This window comes from Astyanax mexicanus, chromosome 25, assembly GCF_023375975.1.
Source record: "Astyanax mexicanus isolate ESR-SI-001 chromosome 25, AstMex3_surface, whole genome shotgun sequence".
In the NCBI taxonomy this organism is placed as follows: Eukaryota; Metazoa; Chordata; class Actinopteri; order Characiformes; family Acestrorhamphidae; genus Astyanax; species Astyanax mexicanus.
This window is the reverse complement of record NC_064432.1, coordinates 17,285,565-17,307,105: the sequence shown is the minus strand read 5'-3', so window position 1 is coordinate 17,307,105 and position 21,541 is coordinate 17,285,565. Positions and strand designations below refer to the sequence as shown.

The 21,541-nt window shown below is 38.1% G+C and overlaps 1 protein-coding gene across 2 annotated transcripts in view; it reads left to right on the top strand.

The window, feature by feature from the left end:
* LOC103046990 (RAS guanyl-releasing protein 2) overlaps positions 1–21,175 on the top strand; it is a 54,921-nt gene extending 33,746 nt beyond the window's left edge. Inside the window, exons 8-17 of one of the 2 annotated variants that reach the window (XM_022681912.2) lie at positions 2,946–3,062; positions 3,955–4,236; positions 7,809–7,889; positions 8,000–8,128; positions 8,494–8,609; positions 10,001–10,142; positions 12,823–12,859; positions 15,336–15,494; positions 19,002–19,065; positions 19,211–21,175. In XM_022681912.2, the coding sequence (XP_022537633.1) occupies positions 2,946–3,062; positions 3,955–4,236; positions 7,809–7,889; positions 8,000–8,128; positions 8,494–8,609; positions 10,001–10,142; positions 12,823–12,859; positions 15,336–15,494; positions 19,002–19,060 (1,122 nt within the window). In that variant the 3' untranslated portion in view covers positions 19,061–19,065; positions 19,211–21,175. Of the gene's footprint in view, positions 1–2,945; positions 3,063–3,954; positions 4,237–7,808; positions 7,890–7,999; positions 8,129–8,493; positions 8,610–10,000; positions 10,143–12,822; positions 12,860–14,902; positions 15,495–19,001; positions 19,066–19,210 lie in introns of those variants that run through there. The other variant, XM_022681911.2, reaches the window with a different exon arrangement.
* The last annotated feature ends 366 nt before the right edge of the window (positions 21,176–21,541 follow it).

The window sequence follows — 21,541 nt, the reverse complement described above, 5'->3', positions numbered from 1 at the left end:
TGGACAGGTAATGAATGGAATGGTTCCTTAATGGATGGTAAAACTTTGCTGCTGATAGTCACTGTGGTTTTGCTAGGTGGTTGCTCTGATGTTAAAAACTGATTTGTATGATTGATATACCATTTGGGTTCTGCTGTGTTCCTAAATGGCTTCTACGATATCTGAAGGGCTTGCTAGGATTGACCTACAGTGGTTGTCGAGGTATGGTTCTGTTTATTGTAAAACTTTTTCCTAAATGTTAGAGTCACATTTGGCTCAGTGGTAGAATGTAAATAATTTTGACTAATAGAGCTGTTTGACTGTACTGAACTTCTGGCAATAATGTGTAGTGCCAAAACTTTACCCTAAAAAGCTGGATGGCTCAAAAGCACATCCATTAACAGACACTATGCTTAGTTCTTTTAGCCAGTTTGTGACTGCCCATTGGTACAGCATTTCTGATGATTCTTCCATACAAAAATGATAATATTACGAAAAGTTGAAGTTCAAAAAGCAACAAAGCATAAACCTACACTATTGGTTCCATGCTTGTGTGGAAATTGGTGACTGTAGCCCAAAAACATGACTTGTAGAGAAGTTTAGAAGTTTTGATTAGACACATTTGCACATTTCAAAGCATTTATATAGGAGTGTTTTGCCATAGAAATTGTGTTCAGAAGCTAATTCTACAAATATGTTTGCGCTTATACAGTGAATTATACCGTATATACTCTCACCTAGCACTGTAATAGAAACACTGTACTAATACAAAGCCATCCAAGATTTTATGAAATTTCACAAGATATTGGAGGCATGCGTCTCATATTCTGGTCTATGTTTAAATTATTGCTTTAATTTAGATTTTGCAAGAGCAATTTCTCACTGTGAATCTCTCATTCTACCACATCCCAAAGGTGTTCAATTGGATTCAGGTCTGGTGTCTGGGAAGGACACTGAGGTGCAGTGAACTGATTCTCAGGTCATTAACCTTTTTGAAAAGAGTTTTGCTTTGTGAAATCGCTTCACATTGCTTTGTGAAGATGGGCAAACTATGGCCATTAAGGAATGCAGATGAACAGGGTACTCTGGGTGAATGATGAACTAGATGATGGTTCCTGGGAGCTTGATAAGGTGTTGCTAGGTGGTGTCGTGGTGCTCCTAGGTGTGTACTGTGATATCCTGGATGGTTGCTAGGTGCTGCTGTTAGGTGTTTGCTAGGTGGTGGTGTAAGGTGGTTACTGAGGTATCCCAGATAATTGCTAGGTGGTCATTATGTTTTTGCTAATAATTATGGTATATTTACATTGTGGCATTGTGCACCATCATGCTGGAAGCAGCCACCACCCATAAGATGTGTAAGTTGTGGTTATGAAGGGATGCAGATGATCAGTGTGCTCTGCATGAGCTTTAATTTTTTACATTTATCTGTTTTTGCCAGATCTTCCTTCCTCTGCATCATCCCACCCCCCCAACCGCCAGGCTAATACCTCCATATCCACATTTAGGCTCTAAGTCTCTGTCTTTTTCCCTCTCTCTCTCTCCCTCTCTGTCTATTTCTCTGCTCAGTCTAAATCTTCCTAATCTATTTTATCCAGTTTCATCCTGCTTCTTTTCCCCATGAGTCATTTCTTTCTGTGAACTCCTCTTTCATCTGAACTACGTCTGTTTTCCTCCCTCCGGCCTTACACTCATCCTCTTTAGCCTCATCCATCCATCCCACCAGCTCTAAACTGTAATTATCGTAATCTTAGGAAGATGCAACTTGTTTTTTTCTTTAACCATGTTCGTTGCTGTCTCTTAGAGTATCCGCTTTGAATAATCATCAGGACGAGACTGAAGTTAGCCAGAGAACACCTAGACAAAGACCAGGGATGCGTCCCAATTGTGTAATTACAACTGCCAACTAGTTTTTGAGTAGGAGCTATAAGTGTTAAAGTATACTCAGAATCGGTCAGTTCCTTAGCGTGGTTATGCTGGACACTCACAATGTCATGCAAATCGGAAAGGGCGAAGTCACTGAAGCTAAAATGGAGGTGGGCCGTGAAACATGACAATGACCCAAACATTCCAGTAAATCCACCAAGGTATGGCTCATGAGAAAGGAATGGAAAGTTCTGGAATGGCCCAGTCAAAGCCTAAATCTCAGTCCTTATAAGGCTCTATTCACACATATCTGGACTTCTTGAAAATGCTCTCCACAGTGAAGATTTTATAAAAAACAGTTTCAATTGTGAAAATGTTGATGTCATAACCTATGCATGTTTTTGTCCGAACCAAATATGTACACTCTGAGATGATTTGAAACAGCCGTACTTGCAAGGAAACACCTTTTTCAAGTCTTGCAGAAACCCAAAAAGGGAAAACTACTGGCAAAGTAAAATATACATTTTTATACCCATACATCCATTATACAGTGGATTTAACCCACACATTTAACCTATTTGTGGCAGAAAACACGTACAATTGTGTACTGCCTGTAGTAATAGGGACAAGCAACCACCTGGAGCATTGCACCATGTCAGAAAGTTGAGATGTTGAGTGGTTTTCTGTGCTTAGCTCGTTTTGTAACAATGCAGCATTGAAAACTCTTGTTTCATTTCATTTATAGCAACATGCTTGTTTGAGAAGTGTATAATTCTGAACTTGTGGTGGTTGCCTTAGCTACATGTGGTGCATGAAAGCTTGATTGTGATACTTTTGCTGCAGAAAATAAAGTACCAAGATGCTATAATAATCCAGGGAACCAGAACTAAATGCCACTGACACCAGCATTTGATCAGGGTTACACTTAAATATGTTAAAGACTATTTTATCCAATTTATTCACTATATTTTTATTCAGCGGATTATTATAATTACTAAAAGCTCATAAAATGTTAATATCTTTGTTTAAATTCGCTATTTCAGCGTTTTTTAGTAAAACATCTTTTAAACTGTGTGTCTTTCTGTTTGTCTTTCTGTCTATAGAAACTGCTACAGCTGCAGAACTTTAACACACTAATGGCGGTGGTTGGAGGCCTCAGCAACAGTTCCATCTCCAGGCTAAAAGACACACAGACCCACATCAGCAACGACACCAACAAGGTACCCACCACAAAAACTCGTCAGTGCACCAAATTCAATGTTTCTGATTTTATTGCTATGACGGCCTTTTATCCATAATTGGCGAATATGTATGTTGGTCAATAAGGGGTACACCATGCCATGTTTTTATGTACGTATATTTGTAGTTGCATATGCATGCTCTAAATATTCTTCACTTAAGTTATGTGGTAGTTACATTTATTTTATTGTTAGAATATATCACAAAAATGACCTAAAATATAGTCATATTTATTAAGAAAGATATAGCACACCCTTACCGTCAGTGGAAATCACTAAAGACTTCATTGTATAATTGAAGAATGACTTTAAATGCAGCCTTTTCCTATTTCATTGGGGCAATGAATCAGATCTTGGGGTGTGATGCAAGTCTCTACCGTTCTTTATAGCTTTGAACATTAATTTCAGATTTGAGTCATATATGAGCTTGCAATTAAAAGGGTATATTTGAAAGGACAGACTATAAAGATTTAGAAAATGTCAGATTCATATTTCTGCGCTATATTAATTAAAACACTCAGATGGCTGGTGAGTGTGTGGACGCCAGAAGAAATGTATCATATTCCATTGCAATTAATAACGGTAGTGCAATTTTTGACACATTTGAGGTACTCAGTTATACCTTATCTGTACGATACTCTTCATTTCTGATAGCGTAATATAAGCCACCCAAGAACACAGACTGCAATGAAAGCTGTGCATTACTGCATTTACATCTGTACATATTTTTAGGTTTACCTGCCACCCTGTATTTTAATATGAATATATACTTAGTATCTGAATATATAGTTAAAGATGGCAAAAATACTTAATCCTGTATTTATCTGTGTAAAATCTAATGTATAATAGCCTCTACCCTTTTACCCGCCTTCAGATTTTCAACAGTCTAATAGAACTGGTCACCTCGTGTGGAAACTACAGTCAGTACCGGCGCCGGTTTGCAGACTGTTCTGGGTTCAGGTTCCCCATCTTGGGCGTCCACCTGAAGGACTTGATTGCAGTTCACGTGGCCCTGCCAGACTGGACTAACCCGGAGAAGACAAGGGTTAACTTAGCCAAGACCCAGCAGCTTTATGCCATCCTGCAGGAGCTGGCACTCGTACAGACCACACCACCCAACACAGAAGCCAACACTGATCTACTCAATCTACTCACGGTGAGCTTTTATCAGTGTGTTTTATAGTGTATGACCACCGTGCCTCACTGGGTTAACATGATTTGGGTACCTTATCCACCACTGGCAGTGTTTTCATAGTTGTATTGGATACATTTACACCATCTGCTTTTAGACTGCATGGCATGCATCTCATTCCATCTCATTAACATGTCCAAACCTGCTGTCAGCATGTTATCATTGGACCAGCCCTATATTTCACATGCTCTATAAATGCACAGAATGTAGTTGTGAGATGTGTTTGTTTGCAGCTGTTCATAGTTCCTACTGTTTTCCTTTTAGCCCCTGTCTCTGCCATTATTATGTTTTATATTAAAATATATATCATAGACCCCTGTCTCTGTTTTATATCAAAAGTCTGAGGCATTAATCTCTTCTGATTTCTGGGGCCAGATTCAAAAAAGTTTCTTAAACCCTAAAACCCTATGTTCATTACTCAGTTATTAATTATTATATTGCATATATATAATTAATGTGAATTCATTGATAACCATTTAGTTTAGCATATTTTGGAAGTCGTGGAACTGTGACCTTCCATGCAGGGTACAAGAAGATGACCCCCCTTGTCTTTGCTTTAACATTTCTAGCTGAGGAAACAATTTTCACGGCAGGTTCTTTCCTGGAGATTGATCATTCACTTTCTACTCCAGGTGTGCATGAGAGATACCAGTGCTGCTTAATTTTCTGGGAAAGTCAGAGATAACTCTTTTTATGGTGCGGAGTTGAAGGGCGCGAGGAAGTCTTGCAGAACGCAGATCAATATTCAATTTTCTCACGTTGGGGAGGAGGAACAAAATCTGTTTACGTCAGGCAAAGGATTGATGTTTGTATTTGGGCAGAAGAGCATTGAGCAGTGAAATGTGATTTGAAATATTGAGAGTCTTTCTCTGAACTGGGCTTGAGAAGGTGTTCTGAATAACTCAGGCAGAAGTTAATAAGGGCAGCATTCACTTCCTCACCAGTTTCACATTGAGAATCTTTTAGTTGCTTTGCATTAACTAGTTACTCTGCTTGGGCCAAATTCAAATTGAGTTTAACCTTACAAAGCTAGAGGCAAGCTTATAGTTAATTACAAAAAATACAATTCTGTATACTAGGGATACAATGTCTGATCCTGATGTCTATATAATACATATTTACACATTCTAGAACTGTGCTTAGACCTTTACACCATACATCCACATCACATCCTTAATCCACAGGGTTTAATATGTTGTCCCTTTACAACTATAACAGCTTCAACTAGTCTGGTAAGGCTTTCCACAAGGTTTATGAATATGTTTATGGGATTTTTTTCTACCACTTTCCAAAAGCATATTTGTGAGATTCGTTGTTAATTATTTGGTACATGTCTAGATTAGCACATGTGGTTTACTATACAAGTAAATCTTGACTCATCAGACCATGTGACCATGTGAGTTCAATCTGTATGCTCCCTAGCAAATTGAAACTGTTTTAGCAGGTTAGCAGGTTAGCAGGTCTCAGTTAGTGTGTGTGGAAATGCTCTTACTTTCACTATTAAACACATCCCTGAGTGCTAATGTTGTTTTTCTACCAAATTTCTTTCTCTTGATGTTTCCCCACTATCCTTCCACTTTTTAATAATGCGTTGGGCATTTCTTAATCCCATTTTATAAATTTTAGCAATATTCTTTTCCACAACCACAGGATGTGTCAGGATGTGTCAGCAAGGGTGTGTATAAAGGAGAAGCTACTCACTGCATTGGTTAGGGTTAGGGTTTTTAATTTGTTGCCAGCTGAAAAACTTGAATCACCTATGCAGTAATTATTCAATGGGAGGCTTTTACCTATTTGCTTTGTTAAATCCTGAACAGTTTTGGCTAGTTTAGGCAGTGTGTATCATACACACATCTGAAGTTTCTTCTTGGTGTGATATGTTGTATTATGTTTACAGTGTGTGAGTGTTTCTGGGAGAGATATAGCGCAGTTTAAAAAAAAGCAACATAACCACCACAATACCAGGAATGTGTCCACATTGTGCAATTCTAGTTCACAGAGGGTGGTTTGGGAGTGGAAGGGGTATTAGATTAACGAGTGTACTGGCTTGCATTGACCCTTTAAACTCAACAGATTTCCTGTACCTGTTTTTTTTTTTTTTTTCTCCCCAAGCACATTTTCCCCTTAGTGAGCAATCAGTGGTGTGAACTATCAGTCCTCAAGGGAGTAATCTACTGTAGGCCCATTAGCACGAGCACAATTCTAGGAATTACATCCAGTGCATATCAGAACAAAAAACAACATTCCTATGCTATCCTCCCTCTTTTACTGAGGGATTCCGCCTGTTAACACAAACACACACCCAGTGGAGTAAACGGGAGGACTCATTACCCAAGAGTCAGCTCCACATATCATCACATATCAGCCGGCTATATACACAGGAAGTAAAGGTTCTGTACTCTATACGGGAGCATTTGTTCATTAGAGGAAGAAGCCTTAACTGTATTACAGTATGTAAATCACCCTTCACAGTCCACTGCTCTGTATGTGTGGATCATGAGTAATATCATTTTAATATGATATCAGATGTAACGTCTATCCTATCATCTCCTTCAACCACAGATCGAGAGATAGGAACCCAGCTACAGTTTGACAGGCATAGCTTATGAAACCAGTCTCATAAAGACACATACATTTATAACAAACCCATTAACCTTTATGTAGCTGCAGCCACATGCTACAAATGGGCCTTTCTGTAAACTGCTCCTTCTCAAGAGACAGTGCTGCTCATCAGTCTTTGCCAGCATATGCATGTGCTCACCTTTTCTCCAGGATAGGCCCAGAGACACCCATAAGCATGAGCAAGAGCACTAGTGATACATGGAAACATGTAGGCCTGACATGCGGGACCTATCGTAATTTTTGAGCCTTGGCCAAGAAAACATTTCTGGATCGTACTGACATATGGCTTCTTTTCACATAATACAGCCTTAAGTTACATTTGTGGATTTTTAGATGTGTTTCTGAGCCTATGCAGTAACTTAAAAAAAAGAAACTGGTTTGTATTTAATGCAGTGCCACCTGAGGGCCTGAAGATGACCAGCATTTCTCCAGATTCCCTGATTATAAAAAAATAGTGTATTCTGGATGGTGTTCAAAGATTTTACAATTTTGCACTGAGGAATATTTTTCTAAAATTGTTCCACATTTTTTTAGCATTACTTTACGAACAGATGGACATGCTGTCTCTGGTAGAGAGAAAATGAATAAATTTATGGCTCCATCAGTTATGATGATCAATCATCCAGATTTTGCAGAAGCAAAAAAATCTCCAAACCATAACACTACCACCACAATGTTTGACTGTTCTTGTTCTTTTTTGCTTTACACAATGTGAACATTTCCACATATTTGGCTCATCAGTCCACATAATGTTACTCTAGAAGGCTTAAAGATAACCTATAGGTTTCAAGCCAGAAACATTTATTTGTGGAACACAACAGTACATTGTGTTTTTTAATGACTTTGTGTAGTAAATATGGTCTTTTAATGAAGAATTAAGTATTTTTTATATTTTTGCATCTGTGTTTGGGTAGGTTTCACTTGACCAGTATCATACCGAAGATGAAATATACCAGCTCTCTCTACAGAGAGAACCACGGAGCACTAAACCAGCTGTGAGTTACAAGCCTGACACAAACGTTCTTCTGTTTTTTTTTTTCACCATTGGCATTAAAGGAACTTTGCTTAATGTTCTAACATGGGTATTTATTTATAATTGTGATAGGGACAGAACTCAAGCCCCACCCCTAGCCCATCTGCAAAGCGGCCGTCGATGATCGACGAGTGGGCAGCATCGGTGAAGCCTAAAGCAGATCCTGCCATCATCACCAAACACATTGAAAAGATGGTTGATGTATGTAGGAAAATGTTTTATGATTATATAATTTCTTATTATTTATGTTTTTCATATAAACCTCCTCAAAGTCTGATATTCCAACTTGTGTTTTTTATTTTATTTTAATGCTTTTCATCTCTAGTGAATATATATTAAATATTTTTTATTCATTATTATGTAAGATTGTACAGAATGATTTACAGATTTAAAAATCCCATAAAATCATTATATAAGAAATAATTCATGTTGTCACTTCAAGATGTTTTCTTAACGGGACATTTATTTGTATTTTACATATTTATTTGATAATAACTACAGATTTACACCACCCTACATTACCCTGCTTATATAAATAGTCTGACATTTATTTTATTTGGTTTCAGTCTGTCTTCAAGAATTTTGACACAGATGGAGATGGTCATATTTCTCGTGAGGAATTTGAGAGTATCAGGAATAACTTCCCGTACCTCAGCAAGTTCGGAGAACTGGATACAAACCAGTAAGTTTTAAAATAGGAACTGTATATTGATCCAGTACTGCCTTTTATGCTCTCTTCTGACTTCTGACAATGAGTGCTGTTGTCTTTATAATATAGTCATCACTGTACAGGGGAGAGTGGGGTAAAAAGACTTTATATTCTATAAAGAGAATACAAAACAGTAATACAATTTATGGATACTGCACACGTTTAGAATGCATGTGAGAGTATATGTAATCTTATTTTTAAACATATTTAATATTTAAATTCTAAATTGTTCATTTGATCACATAATAATGGTTCAGCTTACCCAATTGCTCATTTTACCCTACCTTTCCCCTATTTGACTACATTGCCAACTCCTTTACTTACATACTTCCTTTTTCACCCACTTCTATTTATTTAACGCTCTGTACTGACTTTTGCATTTAGTATCCACTCTTCTATTCTCAGTGCTAAATACCACTTTATACACAGTCCTGTCCACAAATAGCAGAGGTTATGATTAGCAGTGGCTACTTTATGACGAGCCTTTTACTTCACTAATGTTTTAGGTACAATCTGAAAACGTGTGAAATAATAATGGATTGTATCAGAACGTTATTAGCATGTTGTTATCGAAATGTTAAAAATCACATTCCCAAAACCAAAAATTAAAACATGAAAAAAGAAACAAGTGATGTTGCAGCAATGTTATCAAAACATTTAAAAATGTTAAATAAAAGCATATAAATATTCACATGTTGGTGTGGATAGAATTCAGTTTCTGAAAAAAAAGCTATGGTAATCAGGCTGATGTTTATGTTGCATATGAAAGGGTGTTGATCATATTGTGACAGTAGTGGGGAAACCCCTACAGTGAGGTAGTGATCTGCAAGTACAGCACCAGCACCAGCACCAGAAAAATCATGGCTTTGGTTTTATTATTGCGCCCAAAGCTACAAACTAGTCATGAGGTTTTAATCAGATTTTATCAGTGATTTAAACTATGCTTTTGAAACAGTAGCTTGTCAGAGAGAGTTTGATCTTGTGTGAGCGCTCCAGATATGGTCACCAAGTAAACACACCTGCCTATAATGACTATGACTAAAGTTACCGTATAACTGCCTACTTTAGACAATTTCTACAAATAGCACTGGTTATGATTAGAAATAACTGTTCTATGGCTAGCCTTGACTATAATTACGATTAGCATCACCGACCACTGACCTAAGGACAGCACTGACAACAGCTAGCTTCACTGCTTTGTGCTTAGCCCTGGTTACTTTACAAATAACAATGACTGCTTTTAGTATTGTTTTTCATAGTTTCTTTGTTTCTTTTCCTGCCATCTGTTTCCTTTTTTACTTCAGGCATCCTGTTACTCTCTTTCATGCTGTTAAGCACTACATTTCTCTTTCTTTGTCTCTCAGGGATGGAAAGATCAGCAGAGAGGAGATGATAGATTACTTCATGAAGGCCAGTTCTTTGCTCAACTGTAAGATGGGCTTCATACATACGTTCAGCGAGACCACTTACGTGAAGCCCACTTTCTGTGAACACTGCGCTGGCTTTGTGAGTATATTCACCACAGGTTCTGAGGAACAAAAGATGGCTGGGAGAGCGTATGTAACAGACATTTGTTATGTGTAGATATACTGTATATGCTGCTACTTTTAGGCCAGATGGTTTGATTTTGGTCTACCAGATCTGTCATGCTAGTAATGATGGTTTAGCATCATGGTAATGCTCAAGAATAAATCTAACCAGTACTGGTCAAGAGCTAAACTGCTCAACCAGCTAAGCTAATGTTTTTATCAGAGTAGACTGGGGTGTAACAAAACATAACAGTAGCGGTTCCTTACACACAACAGCCTGTTACTAGTTTCAGTACAAACAGAGAAAAATAACAATAAAATCCTCAAATGCATAAAGTTAGGTTTTCATTCATCCATTTATTGATCCATCCCTCCATTTACTATAATTGTCAGTGTAAACAAACAAGCAATTCAGGTAGAATCAAATGCACATTTAATGCAGGAGGCCCACCTGCATATCCTGCAGGTCAGTAGAGCATTATTTAGATTCCATGGGACATGGCAAGAGCTATATAACACAATAATAGTTGCTGTCCCATGACTTGCGGCATATCAGTGTAAAGTGTGATCACTTAATCAATCATTTAGCTGCACAAAATCAGTCTACAGTAATAGTCTACCTACATTTAATATTCTATATCTTAATTGGTGTCATTTTCAAAAGTTTTTATTGATTTGAATGAAAATTAGCTGCAATGCTTATCTTGTCTTGCTCTCTCCCTCTCCCCCTCTCTCTCTCTCTCTCTCTCTCTCTCTCTTCCTATCTCTCTCTTTCTCTTTATCTCTTTCTCCTTCTCATTCTCTTTGTCGCTGTCTCTCTCATTCTTTTCCCCCCTCCCTCTTTAATAGCTGTTTTGGCTCGCACCCCAGAGAAAATAGTTCAGATTTTTGAACACTGTGTTTTTGATAGAGTTCCAAACACAGAACCCAAAAACTCCTCCACACATTCTGCCGTACTGCTGCTCATTCTACACTCTGTGTGTATATGTGTGTGTGTCAGTTTGCGACTAACCACGGCCTGGACAGTTTCAGCCACAGGTGTTACATTTAAAAGCAGTTTCCTTCTCTAGAAAAGACAAGTTTTCATTTGGTCAAATTAAAAGGTACCACGTTATCAGGATTATCTTATTTAGTTTAGAATATCAGAACCTGTATGATCCAAGAGCGCTAAAACAGAGAAATAAAACCCAGCTAACCAGCAGTGCTAAGAGATATTCATAGATGTTGTTATCAGGTTAATTATAGGTTGTAGGTTGTACTATAGGGTGAGCAAAATCAATGTCAGGACAACCTGATAAGTTTGGCCACATAAATTGACATAGAATTGTCAGCCGTCTTCCAAATGTCACATGGCTATGTTTTATTGACGTAAAACTAAAACACTTAGGGCAGCATCTTACACCATACAGAAGACGAAGCTCATTACTATCTTACACCCTCTCAACAGTCTTTTTTAAATAGCCCTGCACCTCACTGTTAAGATATCAACACGCCAAAGTCAGAGCATACCTGGCTCTTGTAAGGAATAAAAGGTGACATACTGGTTTATTTTATGTTGAGCCCAAAACACACCCATGAATAATTAAGAGAATTAGTTAATGCCTTTTGCACATTTCGAGCTGCGCTATGCATGCATGCCCTAAATCCAGCAGCACGATGCGCAATTTATGTCTCATCTGTAGATCGCTAAAATAGGGCCCTTAGTTGTGACTTATAGTGATTAAAACCCAATGTCTGAAACCCAATGAAATTTTAACAGTGTTAGATGTCGCTATATTATTGTTTTAACATCATGGTCATCAGTAGCAAAAAAAAAAATCAAATCTAAAACTGGAGCTTTATCGACGCAAGGGTTCGTTTTTGACAGATGTTACTTTGATTTCCAACCAAAATTGAACATCTACTTAATGTTGAAACTTAATGGCAACACATTGTTAGTTTTTTGCCAGGTAATTTGTAACCAAAATATCCATTGGATAACATTGGAGCTTCATGTCAACCTAGTGCTCTGTTTAAGAGATATGTGACTCTGATTTCTAAACATAATTCTATGTCTGTCTTGGAACTTGGAGCTTCATGTCAACCCAATGTTGTTTTTGACAGATACTGTATGTGACTTTGATTTCCAAACAAAATTGTGTTGGGAGTTAAAGTCTAATTGATTTTCATTTTAGCTACATTTTTAAGTTTTTTCAATATTAAGAGTGTAAAGTCAGTCCTGATGTCAAATTGATGCCCAGTGCCTGGTTGGTATAGAAGCTTCTTTGGTGTTTGTGTTGCTCTGTACTGTGCTTAGTTACTGTGCTCTTGTTTGAATGAGTGAGTGGCATTGTTTCCCATACATACACGTGTGTGTTTTTGTGCAAGGAGCTTCAGATCTTGCATTGTGTGTGTGTGTGTGTGTGTGCGCGTGTGTGTGTGATGTTCTGTTCAGGTCTTTCATGTATTGTTCGCCTGCTGTGATCACCTCTCTCTCTTGATCCTAAAACCACCCTTTCCACTCTTCCTTTATCTGTTTGTCCACGTTTCTACCTTTCACCTCTCCCCCTCATTTTCCATCCTTAGGCTTCCTCTTTCAAAATCAGTAGAGCAACAGTCAGTTTTACTGTGCTTTCTGTCTGACCGATCTTTTTATATCTTTTCTTTTTTTCTTCTAGATATGGGGCTTTTATAAGCAAGGATACAAGTGCAAAGGTAAGGAAGATAAGGTACTTTATGTCTGCGTCTACAAAAACTGGGCTGGACAGTAAACTGATATCAAAATATATCACGAGACAGTGTTTTAATACTTTTTTAAACCTAATTTTTAACCAAAATCACTGCAAAATTGGCCAACGGTTGTAGGAGATGCAGTATATAGTATTTACAGCATCTGTCATTGACTGACATTCATTACAGAACACTGCTGAGCAGAAAGGGCATAACACTATAGGCTACACTATACATTACATGCCCACCAGAAACAGTGGCTCTTATACTGTTATATATTAACAAATACTGATCAATCAAGATGAAATGAAGAAATATATTGTGATATGAATTTTAGGCATATCTTATATACAACTATTGGAACAAATTTGCTGTGAGATTCCTGAACTGTTACTTTTCTAGCTTTTTTTAAGCCCCTTTCTCTCTATCTTTCTCACTATCTCTCACGCTGACTCTTGCCCATTCTCTGTGTCTATAATAAGTAGTGTGTGTGCTGACACTGGCTCACTATGCTTCCCCATTAGCAGTACTGAGAGCGAGACAGGCCGCCTCATTTAAAAAAGTGTCGGGGCCAGAATGTATGAATGCCTCTGCCAGCTGGATGTAAGTGTATGTATGTGTGTGTGTGTGTTGGCATTTCATTGGCTACAATAGGTCTAAAAATGGATGTATTAGACTGTAGGCTTTTGTATTTCGGCATTTCCTACCTGTCACAGAAGGCCACACCAAGTACTGTTACCAGGTCCAGTGAAGGTCCAGTAAAGGTCCAGAGAACTGAAGATAGAAACTGGCTGGAAAAAAAGAAAAAAAAAACATTATAGGATTTATATCTTAATAATTTCAAAATTCTTGGTGCAGGTACACAAAATGCATTATGAAGTTACTTTTTTGTTTCGCTTCAAATCAACCTTTGCTGTAATAAACAAAACAGTTGAGTAGGTTAATCCAGTCAATCTAAAGTTTCCATATAACAACAATCTCAGACTAATCCCCTAGTCCATTTGTGGTGTGGGTTGAGCGGGTTAAATTAGTGTTAGTGTAAATGTGCATCGAAATATCTAAATATAACACTAGAAACATTAGGATTCTGTAAATTTTGTGGAAGGTTTAGATTAGACTGCCACAAGTAATTGGGCAGGATCCAGTATTATGTTCCATAACTGACCATGGCAGGTTAGTGCAACTTTGCCACAGATTCTACAGGATATACAGGACTTAGATAAGTAGATAATTGGCAAGAACCTAGCGATACGGTAAAATTTAGGAGAATTCGAATTTTGTATCTTATCTTTTTATCCAGTCAGAACAATGAGATCTAAATACAAAGTACAACTCTGCCCTCTAATGGTCGGGGTTTAAACACAACCAAAGTCCATCTAAGCAAATCAGTTTACTCTTTACCCCATATTTGCAATGTGACCAGGCCTTTATTTTTTCCATCTGTTTGAAGAAGAAGAAACCAAAATACTAGAAACCAAAGGTGGTCGGACTGCCATATATCAAACATATCTTAAATTACTAATAAAATCTGATAATAATGCACATAAGTGTCTTTTTTTGGCTTTTTATGGCTACTGCACTTGCGCAGATCTCACAGCGAGTAGTTCCCCACTAGTGAGATAACCCTTCGTTTGCTCTAGGGACAACCAACAAACTGATGGGCTATTTTTGTTGTAGGGTAGGACTTAAACTGATACCATGGTTAGCATTATAAGAACTCCCATTCATATTGCAGTCAGTGGTGGATATCCTCATTAATAGTGTCTCTGACACAACACAACATAAACCACATGTCAATACATTGTGTGTGTTAATTGATACAGTATAGGGAAACTAGAGAATCATACTTTCATCATGCGGTTTTCTTGCAAACCTGGACCGAGGTGGTACTAGTTATTTAATGCTGCTTTTGATGTATTAATAATGCACATTTTCATCACACTTTCATCAGCCTGATCTCTCTACTCATCTCACACATTCTTTCATTCTTTCTCCATCTTCTGTCCTTCTGTTCTTCATGTTTCTCAGGCTCACCCTCCGTCTCCAAGCTCATGCTGGGGTCCATCTCATTAGGCTTGTGCGTCTGTCGTTGTGCATGTTTGTGCCGTGTGTCTAAAAACACATCCCTTCCTCCAGTCCTTCTGGACCTCTGCCCTAAGTTTCTTTGTGCACTGGTCCCTCAATCACTCATTCGTTCTTCCTCTCATCCTCTTCTTTCAACACTCCATCTCTTTCCCGCAATCTCTCCTCCATCCCTGCATTAAGTCCGCCCCTTACCTCTCCTTTCCCTCTCCATCTCACCATCCAGCCATCCACGTTAAAAACCGTTTCTCATCTCTCGTCCAACCCCTTGTCCCTCTCTATCCTTCGTTTTCTGTTTCTCCAACCCTCCCCCACCTCCCTCCTCCTTTTTCTCCCATCTTCCTCCCCTCCCTCGTTATCCCTCCTTCCTTTTCTCCAGTTTGTGGTGTAAACTGTCACAAGGCATGTCGCTCTCGCCTGGCAATGGAGTGTCGAAAGAGGACGAAAAGCATCAGTCACGAAACTCCGCCTGCTCTACAAGCTCGCTCTTACAGCTTCCCACCCCCGTCAAATGCACCTGCCAATCTCCAGCACACAGGTATCGTCACAAGGACACACAAATGCATGCATGCTAACTTTTGCACTACCTTAGGGTTTGGAACAATTTGTCATATGAACAAATAAACTATTACATATTACATAGTTTTTTTTTTAACACAATTCTACGCTTAAATATACATGGATGTATACATACACACATGCATTCTAATACTAACAAACATTCTTAAAACATAATTGACTACACACACATGCATAGACATAATACATAGATATTTGGAAACTGGTTTATGTCAGGACACATGGGCACAAACAATGGCTCACATTCACACAGACCTAGAGGAGCTGTCAGGACTCAGGTGAGTCAGTGCATCTAATTGCTTCTTTGTCCTCGAATGATACTTTTGTGTGTGTGTATGTGTGTGTGTGTCTGTGTGTTTTTGTGTTGTCTTTAAATTGGCTCCGGAAAGTTCCATATCACCCAGCAACAGCTGCATCTGTCACCCACAGGATCCTCTTTCTATTTCCAGCTAACTTCTCATCAGCGTAGCTTTATGTCAAATTAGTGGTTTAGCTGCACGCTCCTGGGACAGCGGATAACACCCCCAGTGTGACAAAGCAGTACAATAAGATGCTTCATTACATAGTTGTGGCTCAGTGGCTCATCTTGCTCATTTTCTTTACTACACTGGTGTGAGATATTTAGGAAATGTACCCATCAGTGTGAAACGAGTCTGCATTAATATTTACATCCTGCAGAGTTCGTATTCTCTCATTCAGTGTTCATTTTATCAGCACTGTTTACCATTTGGAAGCACTTCATATTTCTATAATTACAGACTGTAGTCCAGTATCTGATTCTCTGCTAACAGACATTTTTACCCTGTTCTCCAATGGACAAGGCTCCACAGGACCAGGTATTATTTGGATGGTGAGATTCAGCCAGAAACATGCTTCTGTTAAGACATCAGCATTTTCATAAATACTAAATCTCCACCTTGGAGTTGTTTCTAAAATTTTCAGATACAGTGCCCTTAACATTCCACTTTTTTTTTTTTACACCCACAAACGTAAATGTGAACATGTATTTTATTAGGATTTTATGTAATAGACCAAAACAAAGTACCAAGTAATCGTAAAGTAAAAAATGGATTTCAATATTTTTCCAATAAATATGTAGATCTAAATCTATCTATGTGTTGTGCATTTGTATTTAGCCCCCCTGAGTCAATACTTGGTAGGACTACCTTTCACTTCCAGTACACCTGCAAGTCTTTTGGGGTATGTTTCTACCAGCTTTGCGCATCTAGAGGCTGAATTTGTCGCCTATTTTTCTTTGCAAAATAATCAAAGTTAATCAGGTTGGATGGAGCAGCAATTTTCAAGTCTTGCCACAGATTCTCAATGGGATTTAGGACTGAACACATAAATATGCTTTGATCTAAACCATCAACTGTCACTTTCTTTTTGTTACTAATACTTGTCCTGTGGACAAATTCACCTGCCTGAGCTGTGGATCTTTGCAGCTTCTCCAGAGTGACCATAGGCCTCTTGTTGTCACATCTCTAGACTCTCTTTCACACTCCCGAACTCCATTTCCGAAAAACCCACTGGCGATGATGTCACCGTCAGCCACTCACCTTCACCCAATCGCGTTACTCTCCCCCGTTCTGAGTCACCTGTGTTCTAAGTTGTTCCGGTTCATAGTAATTCTATGTTTTGTATATATAGGGTTCAGTTGGCGTCTGTACTTTGTGAGGTATTGTCGACTCATGTTGCGTACTGAGCGTTTTTTCAAACCTTTTTCTGTCTGCCCTTTTGTTATGACCCATTTTCCTGTATTACGGATTTTGCCTTTTGTCTTTGCTCTTATCGGATTTGTTGTATTATCGGACTGTCTCTTTGGCTTCGGATCTTGGACTGTTTTCTGTACTACGTCTCCTGTTTTCAGTGTTGTTCAACCTGTTCTCTGGCTGTGTTATCCTGTTTACTACTCTGTAAATAAACCAGTCTTTACCTTTTACTCGGCAAGCGTCAATCCTATCTGTCTGGCATTACACTTGTCTGCTTCTCTAAGGGTGTACTCACACTAGGCCCGGTTTGGTTGAATCGTGCCGGAGCACGGTTCGGCCCCCTCCCCACTCCCCCGCAGGCCTCCACTCACACTGTGCTAAACGATCCGTGCCCGAGCACGCTTTCGTCATCAACAGGCGACTTTTGTTTTGAAGAACAGTATGCGCGCGCAAAACAATGGAGTTCAGGATTGTACTGTTGTTTTTGTTTCTCTGGAGTCGTTTTGGGCGTGCAAATACGCAACTGAACCAGAGATTCATTGATTGTGCAACACAGCGATTTACTGCTAATCGTGCTGCACGTGTACACAAGCAGCAGACGTCCAGGGAGAAATTTGCAGCTTTACTCGCGGACTACAATTCACGTTCATCAGTAAGGTAAAAGACGTACTTGCTATATACATAAATAGTGACCAAAGGAGCGAAACATAAAACTCAAGTAATAATAAAATGTGTTTGTTGTTTAGGACTTGTAGATAGTAGTCCTAATTTATTATGGGTAACACTAACCATTATGGTGCTCTTTAGAACCCTTTTCAAAAATATTATATGCAGAATTGTGTATAAAACGTCCTCCGTTTACAGTAGCGTCGCATCACTGACGTCATCATGATCCGTGCGCTCACACTGCATCTATACCGTGCCCGGGTCCAAGTGAACCGTGCTCGGGCCCACCTCTCCAAGCGGGCCCGGGCACGGTTCAGCGTACCGTGCCCAGGCACGGTTCGGAGCGATCACACTAGCCAAACGAACCGTGCTTTGGGAGGTAACCGTGCCCGGGCACGGTTCGGATTGCCTAGTGTGAGTACACCCTAAGTCTCTAATAACCTAACCCTGCTTTAAACTTCTCCACCTTTCCCTTCACTTTATCTCTGACCTGTCTGGTGTGTTCCTTGTTTTTTAAATGCTGTTTGATCGTTAATGTTTTCTAACAATCCTCTAAGTCCTTCACAGAACAGCTGTAGTTATACTGAGAATAAATTAAACACAGGTGGACTCTACTTACTAATTAGATGACTTCTGAAGTTAGTTTGTCTGACTGGATTTTATTTAGGGGTAATAGAGTGCAGGAGGCTGAATACAAATGAATGCCACATTTTTCAGATTTTTATTTATTAAAATTGTTCAAAATGATGCATGATTTTCTTTTCACTTCACAAATACTTCTGTATTTCTTTGTTTTGTTCTATTATGGGTGTAATGTAAAAAAAAAGTGGTATGGGTATGAATTTTCAGTGGACAAGGGCTTAGCGTGACTAGAAAAGTGTGTTTTTCAGTGGTGGCTCAAAGCACAAACTTCATTTCTTAAAATATAGGAGTAGGAGCAAAGAAGAAGGAAATGCATTTCCTTCTTCTTTCTCATAGTGTTGGTGTATATATATATATATATATATTATTGACAGAGAAAATCTGCTATGCAGCAGATATTGTTTGACTTCTCTTTTCTTTCTCTCTCTCTTGCATTCTCTTTCTAGTGATTGCAGAGGAGGACATGGAGGCGGTGGGGGAGGGAGTGTTTGATGTTCACCTATAGTCCAGGTACACCATAGCTCCACAAATATCTGTTGTGCATGTACATGTTCCAGTTATATTCTGCGAATGTACTTATCAATATCGGATTTAATACAGTTAATACTGAACCACCTGCTTTGCTAACTACAGTATTTCTTGTAATTATTTGCAGAGACATGAGTGCAAATGCAGCATCCTGGCACCACTTAAACAAGCAAGAACAAAGCATGGAGGATTCACTCACTAACCCCAGTGCACTGACAACATGTTTATCATATGTTTAGCTGAGTGGGGGTTCTGTGGGTTCCAGGTTGGTCGGAGATTTACAGTTAAATAAGGCCAGCCTTTCCGACCGCAAACCTTGACCTTATCATTCCAAGAAATGTGCAAATTCTGAGAAATAAAGAGATGAGATGTATATGGGATTATAAGGGGCATTGTAAGAGACTTTGTCCTGCAATTCATCTGCACAGAGGAAAATCTGAGAGTCCATCAGCTCCAACAAGCGAAAAGACACTCTTCAACATAAGACATTAGCATGCTGCCCTCTTCTGGAAGAAAACTGCAAGCGCACTACAGACCGTGAGTCCGCAACCAACCCCCCCTTCAGTCCTTTTCCACTTTTACCTTTGAATGTGATCTCTCAATATTTTTGTAAACACGTTATCTAGTTATGACGTTATCTTGCATTGCTGTGCAAAGTGAAGTCTCCGTTTCATATATTTTCTATTTACAGAGAAAAATGAAAAAATGCTGTATAATCTTTCGGGAGACAGAAGGCCATGCCTATTTAAAGAACCTTAAGAAACAGAAGGCTGTCTCTGATTTGTGTAAATATTGTTGAAAGATATCAGTAAATATGTGTACAATTAAATATGTCCTTTAATTGTATGTCCTTACAGAACTCCCAAGGTGCTGAAATATCCAGAGCTTGATGTTTAGACTGATCAGGTTGTGTTTAGTCATTGTGAGATTGAGTCGTTTACTGTTGAATGAATTTGTAATTTTATAAATATATACATGTATATTGGGATATTAGGGATGCACTGAAATAAACATTTATAGGTAAATGTTTGAGTAAAATGAACATTGTTGTTTTATTCTATAAACTATGGACAACATTTCTCCCAAATTCCAAATAAAAATATGTCATTAAGAGCATTTATTTGCAGAAAATGAGAAATGGATAAAATAACAAAAAAAGATGCAGAGCTTTCAAAATCAATATTCGGTGGAATAACCCTGGTTTTTAATAACAGTGTTCATGTATCCTGATGGCTTGTGATCATCCATCTTCCTCTTGATTATATTCCAGAAGTTTTTAATTTGGTAAAATCAAAGGAAATCAAAATCACTAAATGTGGAAATGGCGAAGAAAATCAATAAAACCTGCAAAAACTGTGTTTGAAATGCACTAGTCAGTATTCAGCCAAATGTTTCAATTTGTTTCATTTCAGTTTCAGACAAAAACATTTCAATGCATCCCCATATATGTATATGTATATATTTAGTGCTGGATGCAAACCAATGCTAAAATCAGCTTGTGTAAAATACTGGACGCACAAGGTTGTGAATATTTTAAATGAGTATTTTAGTTTAGTATTTTAGTGCTTTTGGAATGACCACTGTTCCTTATGTGAAAGTCAGAAGAATATTTGTAAGGTTTATGTTTATAGATGTATAAATATTTTTTATTAGATGTCAGAAGACTGTTGATAGTTATCTCCGAACTCTTCCAGTAACTGAACTATGAATGTAGACAGTCCAGTTAATATTGTCCTGAAAAATATGTGCTGTAAATATGAAGTACATTGTTTTTTTTCATGCTTGTATTGTATCTGTCATATATTTTGAGTGCACTGATATTTGCCAAATATGCTACAATGCTATTATGTTAAATGTTAAATTTTTTCATTTAGCATGCACAAAACATTTACACTTTTATACCACTGTGTACATAATTATAGTGAATTAGATTTTAATTTCCCATAGAAATACTTTGAATGCGATGTTTTAATGATGTACCTGTTGCTGTGTGTTGACCTGTTAATGAGAAAATGATTCTAATATTGTACTGATTTATTCTCAATAGCTGAGACTTCCAATGTATAAATGAAGCATCAACTCAGTCACATAACATTTACTCTTATTTGTCTTCTTTATTCACACTCAAAAACCTTTTATCTCCGTTTTTGCTGTTTTTCAATTCATTACATAATGTGAATCTGGCAATTGTTTTGTACATTGTGTCAAATATTCCTAAGGAATGAAAAGAAATGAATAGACCAATAGAAATGCTCCAAAATGAGTTGGAATTAAATCTTTGGGCATTTATTTTATTGAAAGTTAAAAGTTATATTTTGGAGATACAAGGAGCTGACTCATTTCTATATATATATATATTTCTGTATGAAGCACCACTTTTTGTCATTTTATTTTTGTGCTCCACATCAGTGGATTTGAAATGAAACAGTTAAGAGAGTGTACATGTTCAATGGGTTTA